This window comes from Rhipicephalus sanguineus, chromosome 10 (assembly GCF_013339695.2).
Source record: "Rhipicephalus sanguineus isolate Rsan-2018 chromosome 10, BIME_Rsan_1.4, whole genome shotgun sequence".
NCBI lineage: Eukaryota > Metazoa > Arthropoda > Arachnida > Ixodida > Ixodidae > Rhipicephalus > Rhipicephalus sanguineus.
Genome location: NC_051185.1, coordinates 11,644,230 through 11,655,942, shown reverse-complemented (window position 1 = coordinate 11,655,942; position 11,713 = coordinate 11,644,230). Strand labels below are relative to the sequence as shown.

Here is an 11,713-nt window from a genome sequence, read left to right as displayed (position 1 = left end):
AACCGTAACTTCACACGCGAGAAAATTGTCTGAATTTTATCGTTAACGCACGAAAACACTACAGAACTTCAGAACAAGCTATTGAAGGGGTGAGTTTTTGTGTGAACAAAGTCACAACACTACCTACTGACTCACAGAGTTGTTTTTTTGTGTGCGCAGAGAACCTTCGAATCGGCAAACTCTGTTTGTACTATTTTACAGGAATGCACGACTCTAGGGCGTCGCTGTCGTAAGAGTAATTAAGTTATAGCTAACCTCAATTTATAATCAAGGATGAGTTATCAAAATTAATCACGTTTTAGTTGTAGAACTAGAGTGACCTAGAATAGGGGGAGTGTCCAAAGCGCCGCGCGAATACATGGGAGGAGCGAGGGCCTTTTGCGGTGAACTTCCGCGCCGCGGCGCTGCCGTGCCGGACCCGTGGGCTTTCTCCGCGGCGGAAGCCGCGTCAAAGCGGCGAGCGTCTGCTACGCGCGTGATATTTTGGCCGCTATTAGCTAAAATTGCGGAAATGTGGGCAATAATTAATACTGCGTCACTGCAACATAATACAGCAGCGACTCATCACACAGAAAACGCGTTTGTTAGTTTGTGTGTTGTGAAACGGGAATTTTGTATATATTCTTTCAGCTGGTTTGTCACCGCATTGGTCAACACTTCCGCGGCTGTTTGAGGAACGCATCCTGCGCGCACTTCAGCGTGAGAAAAGGCGCTTAACTTTCTTTCGTGTGGAATGACGAACGAAAACTTGCTGCAGGAAAGAATAAACTGGAGATAACCAGGAGAACGGTAGCACATAATGCACGTAGTAACTAGCTCATGCATGCTAACGCGTTTGCACCCTTCATATCCCATCTTTTATTTCGTGCATTCGATTTGTTTTACAAGGCTGCCTACGGCGCTCTGCTGTTTCAAGCCATTTCATGCGAAGCTGAATGTGTCAGTCAGCGTTGCCGCGGTACCAGAAGTAAAAAATTACTCGCGTCTCGTTCACGCGGTATACACGAACATTGGCACGGAGGGGCACGAATGTACGTATGCCCAACACGACCGATAGGTCATGGCATCAATAACTTGACATGCTTGCCATTTGCGTAACGACTAACAATAATAATATGGTGTGTGGCGTGCAAACCCGCTTACTGTAGCCAGAAATAATTCTGACGATGTGTGGTCTGACGATTTGTTTCCGTCAGGTTATAAAAAACGTGGTGGTCACCTGTATCAATGTAAACATGTTAGACATACCTATACATTTTGAAGAACTGACCGCACAGGTAAAATGTATGCGAAAAAATTACATGAAAAAAAAAACATGGTCTCTTATGCATTCGCCTGAGATAACTCGAAAACGAAAGCCATCTTTTTCGTCAGTCGATGCATTGATCCGTCCTCGCCCCTCTCCGAAAGCTTTCTTCTGCACATAACGTGGTTTCGGGCTGCCGACAGGATCGAAGGCATTGCAAGCTTTCTGCACCTAACCTGCTTTTACATTGCCTCTGTGATCGGCCCCCGATCAAGGAGGCAATGCAAAGCGACCGTGTCACGTGATGGCGTCAGCATATGACGTCACGTTGAATGACGTCATAGTAACGTCACAAGTTCTGTCGACGTCATCGCGTGATGATATTGTGCATCACTCGTGTTGGCTACGCGGGACGCCGACGGTCAATATTCGTGCTTGATGAGGCATCTAAAGCTCTACCTTAAAAAAAAACAAGACAAATCAAAGTAAATAAAACGAGAACAGTCCATCATCGTGTATGCCTCACTTCGCGTTACGAGCGATTGCCTGAAAACAAACGTGATTCTCAGTTCAGAGCAGCTGATTGCACGTGTCTGCGGGACAAAAGAGGCTTGCTTTACCCGTCTGGTCATCTTTTTATATTTATTCAAGAGATGACCAGACTCGCTATTTAAGTACTCCGGAGCTTCAGCACGAAATTGTGGCGGACGCTATATTGAGGTCATCAGGAAAAAGCGGGAAATTGCGGTCGAGTGCCCTGTTGACGCGCACTCAATTGCCGCGAAAACAATTGTATTTTATGTAACTACTCGTCCACATCTTTTTGTAAAGTCTCTGAACCGGGCGAACGCTACCTCCGAGAACCGTGAAAACATCTGAAGTTGAGAAAAGTTGAGAATAAGTTGTTTGAAACTGTTTTCATTTCGTATAGTGAAGGTGAAGGTAGTTTCATACTGACGTCAGCGATCCAATGCAACGTGCATTGTTTCAAGCCTTCACTATACGAAATGAAAACAGATATATATATATATATATATATATATATATATATATATATATATATATATATATATATATATATATATATTTATATATATATATATATATATATATATATATATATATATATATATATATATATATATATATATATATTAACGCATGTTGCATTTTTTCAGGCTAGGTACATAAGGGATCTCTGCATCTGAACAATTTTCTGAAGTGATTGAGATATTACACTTCTATTTGTCAATTTCTTACCGTATTTTCGTTCAGGCAGCTTTACAGCAATAATGGGGGCATTTGTAACTTTGCTGCATTATATCTGGATATTTGTAAAGCATTTTCTATATTACGCCATTAATGCAAAATCTTGTAGAATAAAGTTAGTTTACCTGTCATTGCTTTTCTTTCAAATGTTTGCGCACGGTGAGCCTTGTTGAACGCTACCTCAGAAGCCAGAACATAAGCCAAAAGCATTTCGGTCGTATGGCCGTCTCTACTCTCTTTTTTTTCTTTTTTTTGATTCCCTTGCGTCTTCCCGGTGTGCTCGGTCTATAATAAAGATCTAGTGGAGTCTAATGAATTGTCGAATAAAGCGGTGTGCGTATGGCTAGCAAGCCAGTGGCGACCATGAGTAAAAGCTCGTAGTGTGAAGCGGTCACTGCGCGCAAGTATTTCAGCTGACTGCACGTACAATTCAATTTTTTTTATTACTCTTAATTCGAGAATGCGTGATGCTATTGCCCGATTACTCGTTCGAATAAGGTTTTTTTTGTTTTCGTTCTTTGCGTGTGCATGTCCGTTTTGCGCGTTTTTACACACGTACCAACGTTCTCGAACTCTGTGACCGGAACTAGGCCACGCTGATGCCCCTTGACACATGATTTTTTGCATTCTGTTGTCTCCCCAGCACTAACACAACGCTTAAAGATGGATAAGCTCCATTCCACACCACATTACTAAAGTTAAGTAGACTTCAAGTGCCCTGTGTGGAAACGCGGCGCAAAAAACTACAGCGCGTAGCAGACGCCCCTCGCTTTCCGCGCGCTTCCCGAGCGCGGAAAGCCCACGGGTCCGGCGCAGCAGCGGCGCGGCGCGGGAGTTCACGGCAAAAGGGCCACGCGGGAGCTGGCGCTTTGGACACTCCCCCCATTCTAGGTCACTCTAGTAGAACTTCGTAGTCGGTAAAAAGACATGGTTACTGGTGCATGCTTGAAAATGAATGAATGATATTTGGGGTTCTTTATTTTGCCTTATAAAGTTGCACCAAACGATTGGTTACAGTAGCGCAAGCGATGTTTCCTTCGCAGGCGCATTCCATGATGGCCGGCGTGCGGAGGGAACTTCAACTCGAAACCGAAACTGAACGACGGGCCGCCGCGCAAGATGGCGCAACTTTTGAACTCAGAGACGGAGGGTACCGACTCGGCTCGCAAGAACGTCAAGGCCAGCGACGCGCCGGCGCTCGAAACGGCTCGCCGCTCGTCTGCGGCCGTTCAATTGAAGAGGCCAATTGCACTTCGTTGCCCTTTCGTTTTGATGCGACGTCGTTCTTCGCACCACGCCAGCTCGCGACAATGCGGCCAGCTCCAGCCTTAAACAACGACGCTTCTACGAACTTCCCGTCGGCAATGGAGCTGGCGCTCGACGCTGAGAACGAGCGAAACGTCAGCCGCTCTGTGCGCGCCACCTCTGACGCGTTTACAGAACTTTCAGCGCGTCACTCAGCGTGTCAGCATCACACGGATGACAATTATGAGGTGTCTGATAAAGATCCTAATGATTCAGTCCCCATTGATGACCAAAGCGTTGAAGATGCGAATAAACACGCTTTCCCAAGCGTATCAGCTTCCGGGCTTGACGATGAAGAGGTTAACCCTAACCTGACCCTCGAAAATGCCAGCACCGCAGTCGCCACGTGCGATGAATTTGCCAAAAAGGTCCCAGGGTGTGACTCGCTAAACGAAGACAATGTTCTTGAAGTCGACTCAGACCAGAATACGCAACTAGGACGTTTCGTCAGTAAAGCGCTGTCGGCATCAAACGCTGGCAAAATGGTTACAAGGGTGCAAATGAGGAACACTCTTTGTCCGCTTGAACGCATTCTTGAGCCTTTAGAAGGAATTCCTGTCGGAGTGCAACATTCCTTGGACTACGGTAGAGAGGCGATCGCTGAAAACTGCGCAGTAGCGCGCAGTACTGTAACGAGGGTTAATTCTGTTGACTCGCTACTACCAGGCTACTCAATCGAAGAAGCACTTTCGCGGGCTTACAACGAAGTCTTCCTGACACCGGAGGCGAGGAGCACGAGAATCGTGAGAATTTTCGATCTGAGGGGAACTCGCACTGTCAACAACAGAACTCACAGGAACCTCGCGGATGAACTGTTGATCATCGGCGGCGTTCCAGCGGGGACGTGGTGGAACAAAGATGGCGTGTTCAACTTCAACTCGGCACGCGAGGTATGCTTGCCCTTCGCACTCGAAACGATACCGGAGTTGATTGAACCTCCTCAATGGGTAGACGTCAGTCCGGATCTTGCTCGCGGAATGGTTGTTTCCATGAGTGGTGCAGGGGTCACCACTGGACCTACGAACGCCTCGTACGTGACAAGACAGACTCCGCTCTTTTCTGAAGGGTTATACCACAACGACGTCAATCGACAGTCTGACCATGTCCCGGCTTTATCTCCGATTGACGAAACAGGAAGCCGAGAACCTCCTGCTTTACTTCCATTGGCACCTCCGCAACCCGGACGCCATGCAGATTTCATATCTCTCGGTAGCATCCACGGTTGTAACCGGGTACCTGTGCTCCCAGCGCCCTTGTACCGCATGAATACACTGATAGCCGACTGTCGATGCTTGCCCCAAATCTTCGACCATCCCTCGGAGAGCTTGCCATCAAATGTCTTGAAGAACGAGGCCACAGTCACGACCTACCGTACAATAGAAGAGAAAAGGAATTCTTTCGATCACAACACAGACCTCGCAGCCTCTGATATTGGCGCATGCGTAGAACTTAAAGACGAGACCACGGAGCACGAAGAAAGCACAAAGAACGTGGCAAGCTTTGTTATAGACAACGCTTTTGCTCCTTCCGGTGAAGCTTCCTCAAAGCGTAGCTCCATAGAACTCGTGACTCGACCCGCCAAGAGCGCTCGACTCGATCTGTCTGGAGTAGAACCCTACACTCAACCCTTGCGAGTGTATGACGGCTTTGTTGACCCCCAAGCTCGTCGGTACGACAACGCAAGCACCCCCGTCGTCTCATCGTCCCGAAGGGACGACACAAACGAACTTGACAGCGCTGGGCAGTATCAGAACTGCCGCGGTTCGAAGGTCAATAGCTACGTACTTTCTTCAGATGGACATATGAAGAATGAAGCCAGCCCTAAATTTGAACAAGACACACTCGCGCTCTCCCAGTCGGCAGCGAAGAGCGACTCGTCAGGCTCTGTATTCAGAACGAGGAAAAGTGACGAAAGCTACTCTGTGCCTTGCGCGCAGAACTTGCTGAACGAGGTTGAAGAACAAGAACGAAGCTTTTACGAATGCGAATACTCGGCGCCCCACGTGCTCAAGAGATGCTTGCCGGAACCGGCCGGAGGCGTCGATCTCGAAGTCGATCAGGGCGGCTACTTGGACGACCTGTCTCCTACCACGAGCGCCGAAATCGAAGAACGCCGCAACCAGATTCGACTGTTAGTTCAGAGCCAGGCTCTGCGTCCGAGTACGCCTCTGATGCGCGTCAACCGACGTACAGGGTCCGTGTCAAGCTGCAACGTGGACGACGAAGAGAGCTACCAAGAAGACGACAGCGAAGGCGACAGTTCACGCACTCTGCACACGACCAGCGACGAGTCGGACCTGTCCGAATACGACCAGTTGTCCTGCTACTCGGTTTATTCGAATGTATCTCCGTCTTCTTCGGGCGTTTCCGGCGGGGCTTCGAGTCCATTCGACCGGTTGGCGCAGTACACTCACCGCGATGCTGTACTCTCCGAAGATACGGAGTCGAACGACGAACTGTTCACTCCCATTGGCTGCTCGGTGTCTTCATACTGCAGAAAGAGGAAGGCGAACTTCTCGCCTGAAGGGAGTCCGGAATCGCCGCTGGAAGATCCATTCGCTGGACTCATCAAGAAGGCTCGCCCCGTCCAGCTTGAAAGTGAGGTACGCGCCACCTCGCTCGCCGAACGGAAATCGAAGGACGACATTGGGAAAGCAGGATCCGTTACGGCACAAACTGAAGACGTGGGTAGTGGTGTAACAACGGCAGATAGCGGAAGTTTGCACAGGGCCGCACTGTCGCTGCACAGTTATTGTAAATACGGCTCAAACTGGCCACCTAGCTTTCGCCGCGAAGAAGGTCTAGATGAGAGATACCCTAGGCGTTCGGGTGCTGGTGGCGATGCGATGGAAGTGTCGCCCGTTTCGCCTGAAACAGACGGCGCATGTTTTGAACAGCGGAGCTACGAAGATTCATCCGACCTGAGCACTCCTCGCGAGAGCAGGGCCAAGCTAGTGGACTACCCCCAAATGACTCCTCCTGAAGAGGAAAGTAACGCCGATAGCACACCGCCTGGCCAATATCAGCGCGAGGATTCGCAAAGGCGCCCCCTCGAGGACATGTCGGATAACAACCGTAATCTGCTTCAGGGCAATCGTGAGATCGGGGCAGGGGCTTACAAGAAGGTCATGGAAATCTACTTCAACGAGGACTCCAGAAACTTCGTGGTCGTTCCGGCGTATCAGGAATGTCCCGTTTCCGATAACAGCGAGAACATACCCCCGGAAGAAACAGAGTCTGAGACAGAGCCTGCCTCGCATGGAAGCCGAAGTTGCGAACCGGGAGTCGAACCCTGCAAGATCCAAGCCCTGAACGAGGCAGAGGCGCCTCGCAAAAGCATTGCGGCCGACGTGGCAAGTACGTCTGAAGAAAAAAGCAAATATCAGAGGGAGGCCGACTGCGAAGGTAAAATAGGGCAGTTCTTGACTTGAAGTCACACCAGTCTTGGTTTTGAGTTTGTTATGCGCTCTTTGTTTTGCAGAGCTTGCTCGCGCGACATTTTTAAAACTAACTAACTAACTAACTAACTAACTAACTAACTAACTAACTAACTAACTAACTAACTAACTAACTAACTAACTAACTAACTAACTAACTAACTAACTAACTAACTAACTAACTAACTAACTAACTAACTAACTAACTAACTAACTAACTAACTAACTAACTAACTAACTAACTAACTAACTAACTAACTAACTAACTAACTAACTAACTAACTAACTAACTAACTAACTAACTAACTAACTAACTAGCTAGCTAACCAACTAACTTAACTTAGACTTACCAACCGACTAATCAATGAATGAAAAGATATAATATATAGATAATGAAAAAAAAACGAGCAAACACATATTTCATTTTGAAATACTCTTTTAGAAACAGGTAGTTAAACAGGTCAAGTGCCTGACTAGCTAATCAACCAACTTAAATTAATAAAGTTGCTACCAAACACAAATCTCTAAGAGAGTTACCGACGTACTTGTTGTCCGGAAAAGACGAAGCTATCTTCACAATTATCAAGTCACAAAGCATACTATACTGTGTTCTTCCAAGCGACGCTGATGCAATGGGCCGGTAAAGGTAAGGGGAAACACTGAATATTCGTGACAGAGCAAGCCCACACTTTCACTTATTGCCACTGTAATCTACAAACGCATCCGCTGACACAACACAAAACTGTGACAATGTAGATGTTCGTGCAGAAAAAAAATCAAGTTACAGGTAACACAATGCTTCTTTCATCTCCGTCATCCTTCAAGGTCCAAGAAAGAAGATCCGCAGAATTGGTCTTCCCAAAAGCTTCAAGGTCCAAGCCTTGCATCCCAACTGGAAAGCAAATGTCGACGAGTGATGCGATGCTGCCATGACCGCTTTTTTTTTTCTTTAACAATTCTCGTTTCTTCGTTCATTCTGTTCCATTCACAAATTGTTTCTTTATTATTATTATTTTATTTTTTTTTGCAATGTATGTCTTGTGAAATAAAAGCTGCTTTCTGTGTTCCGGCGTCAGGAACATGCCGGATTTATGTTTTGTATTCTTTACACTAATGCGTATTATTGTGAACTTATCAAATGATATGCTAATCACTCGCCGTGGTAGTTTACAACGGCTAAGGTATTGCGACGCTAACCTCAAAGACGTGGGTTCGATTCCCGTCCACGGCGGCCGAATTTCAAAGTTGTCTAAGTGTAGAAACGTCCGTATGATTAGACTTGGGTTGACGTTAAAGAACGCCAGGTGGTCGAAATTAATGTAGAGCCACCACTACGACAAGCCTCATATTTATGCATTGGCTATGGCATGTAAAACTTCAGAATTTTTTAAAACGCTCCTCACATCCACGAAAGTGCAACTAACAATGCAATGCGTGCTTCTCAGCAAAGCAGTAAAGTTATGTGGCAAAGAAAGCTTGACAGAGCCCTATATAATAATAATAATAATAATAATAATAATAATAATAATAATAATAATAATAATAATAATAATAATAATAATAATAATATCGGGGGTTTAACGTCCCAAAACCACCATATGATTATGAGAAACGCCGTAGTGGAGGGCTCCGAAAATTTCGGCCACCTGGGGTTATTTAACGTGCACCTAAATCTAAGTACACGGGCCTCAAACATTTTCGCCTCCATCGAAAATGCAACCGCCGCGGCCGGGATGCGATCCCGCGACTTTCGGGTCAGCAATCGAGCGCCATAGCCACTAGACCACCGTGGCGGGGCATTGACAGAGCCCTAAGTATGCAACTTGGCACCCCAGTAAGTAGCCCTCTAATACGGAACGCCTACGTTGGTGCACAAAGGCAGAATACTACGGAAATATGCGATACAAGACAAAAACACATAGGTTAAAAAAATCACAGCATATCCACGGAGTGAATGATGATGAGTGGGCGAAGCTGCGGAGGTTCATCGGTAAACCGTGAATCTTCCGTGAATTCTGCCCAGTACATCATCACCGACGTGAGATCGGGCGCGTTTATACTAAAGGTTCGATGAGTTATGACGACTTGCAGCTCACTTTAATTTTACATGTACGCTGTGAATTTTCATTGTTTAGAAAACCAATGCTTTAGAAAACATCTGGCGTCTTTCGTTAAGCAGCTGGCGTCCTTTCGTTTTGCTTTAGAAACATCTGGCGTTCTTTCGTTTTGCTTTTAGAAAACATCTGGCGTCTTTCGTTGGTTTATTTCATCAATCAACGGCGTTTTGAACAAAATTTTTATTGTTTAATCACGCACAGGAGAAATCTCACCAGGCACTACCTTGGAGGTAAACAATGGCTGCTAATGGGAATGAGAGACAGAAGAAGTCGGCTTTTAGCTGACACTTACACTTCTACTTCTACTAACGTTTCCTACTGGAACATGCCAATGGCTGCTAATGGGGAATGAGAGACAGAAGAATTCGGCTTTTATTTAACGCGCACGCTGCGAATTTTTTATTATTCAACAACGCACAGGAAAAATCTCCCACCGGCACCACCTCAAGATCTGGTACTAGCGTCAAGGTCAAGATCAAGGTCAAGATCTGGTACTAGCGTTACGACTGGTTACGCACTACTACTACTACGACTACGAGGGACGAACGGGTGCCGCCTTAAAGAGCTTCGCCCCTAAAAACACATTTGTTGTTGAAACATGCCATGCTAGCCTGGTTTCCCATGCGAACACTTACGGTGAAGAATATAAACCAGGTGATCAGCTTGCCGGGTTTCAATAGTTGATGCAGTGAAACGAGTGAGAATAAGCAATAAATAAACATAAATTTATTGCACTTGTCTGACACTGGCACTAACATAGATAAAAGACGGTCGTGCTGGTCATAATGAAGTCGACAGCCGACACTGCGAAATAATCAGCGCATATTTAACAGAAGATTTTCCAACAGTAAACATCATGCAAAGCATTACAACAAACGCTGTAGTTTTGCTACTGGACGTTAACTTCGTTTGGCGCATGGGCGAACCAGCAGCACGATACACACGTTTAAGAAAATGCGCCAGCAGTACGACGGACAATGACGTCGGCAAGAAACACAACCACATGAGAAGATGGACGGTATAAGTGTATTGTGACGACACCCCTCGAATAAAGGTTAGCTCTTAGAAACAGTGAACGGTGGCGGCCTTCATGTATGAAATGAACATGAAAAAAAAATTAAGTGAGCTTCGCACTAGTGCCAAGCCTGAAGGAAGTGTGGAGCTTCTTTGTTTCTTTCTATTTTAAAGACGATAGTCTTTCTTGGGGAACTTAAACGCAGAAATTTTGGTCTGTCTTTCTGTCTGTCCTTCTGTCTGTCTTTCTGTTTGTCGGCAAGTCCCTCGATTCAGCCACTCGGCCAAAGTTGAACCACTTGCCCAAGGGCCAGCCATCGTGAACGGCTGAATAGGTTCATACTTATATACATTGTTGATCAAAAAGCTAACATTACGCATATCTGAGGCGCAACATCACTAGGTAAGTATTAGGCGGTGTGTTCCTTTAACAGAAAATACATAGATACGCAATTTTAAAGACCTTGATGGTATGCGTTTAACGTTGAGACAGTAACGCGTTTATTAAAAGATTGCCACAGCTGAAGCGATCAGCGGTCCAAGCCGATTGGTTGGTTGGTTGATCCTAGAGGAATGGCACAACCCACCACGGGGGATCGGCCACGAATCGTGCGGCAGTAGGATGTGTGAGTGAAAAAAAAAAAGGGGGGGGGGAGAAAAAAAAAAGGATAATTCTCAAGAGATAATTTTAGGTAAGCGAAAATGTTATTTGTGTTCGCGGTTTCCCAATTGAATGCTAAAGAGATAGAAAAAAAATGGAAGAGAAAGAGTTAGTTAAATAAAAGCATTAAATAAATAATGAACGATAAATGAAATAAATAAATCACCGGTGTGTACTAGAAATATTAGCATGGCAGTCTTTTTGATTCGTTTATATAGTTAATTACTGCCTCACATATGTCCCTGTTGCAGTGACCCAGTGCCGACGCCCCCAGGGAGAGTAATGCCGTTACGGAAAGCTCAAGCCCAAGTTTTCGGAAAGGAGGTTCAAGAAATCTTTGCCTTAGATGTTGATATCTGCGACATTCTGTGAAAAAATGCTCTATGGTTTCTGCTTGCGAACAATAACAACATTGAGGGGAAGGAACAAAACCAGGCCTGTGTAAGTAAAAATTTAAAGAGGGAATTCTGCATCGCAATCTAGTTAACGTAACTTCTAATTGTCTTGTGCCACACCATGAACTATGCCATGGAAACCTAAGGTGCTGAAAGTCTGCCCCGTTTAGAACAGAAGATCGTGTGTGTTCCTCTCGAATACAAAAATATCGAAATCGTGCGATAGTATTTTGGGAGGAGGGTCTTAGAACCTTCAAGACCGGGCCCTG

General features: G+C 45.9%; 1 protein-coding gene across 1 annotated transcript; it reads left to right on the top strand.

The window, feature by feature from the left end:
• The first annotated feature begins 6,812 nt into the window (after positions 1-6,812).
• Positions 6,813-8,208, top strand: LOC125760201 (uncharacterized). Its single transcript, XM_049419972.1, has 2 exons — positions 6,813-7,225; positions 8,083-8,208. The coding sequence occupies exons 1-2, from the start codon at positions 6,880-6,882 to the stop codon at positions 8,172-8,174; spliced, it is 438 nt and encodes a 145-aa protein (XP_049275929.1). The 5' UTR covers positions 6,813-6,879; the 3' UTR covers positions 8,175-8,208.
• The last annotated feature ends 3,505 nt before the right edge of the window (positions 8,209-11,713 follow it).

What these genes read in the sequence shown, in the direction of transcription:
- LOC125760201 (XM_049419972.1), top strand. Translation starts at nt 6,880, where the DNA reads ATGTCGGATAACAACCGTAATCTGCTTCAGGGCAATCGTGAGATCGGG. An exon ending in GAGGGAGGCCGACTGCGAAG is followed by an intron (nt 7,226 to 8,082) that starts GTAAAATAGGGC and finishes TCATCCTTCAAG; the next exon opens with GTCCAAGAAAGAAGATCCGC.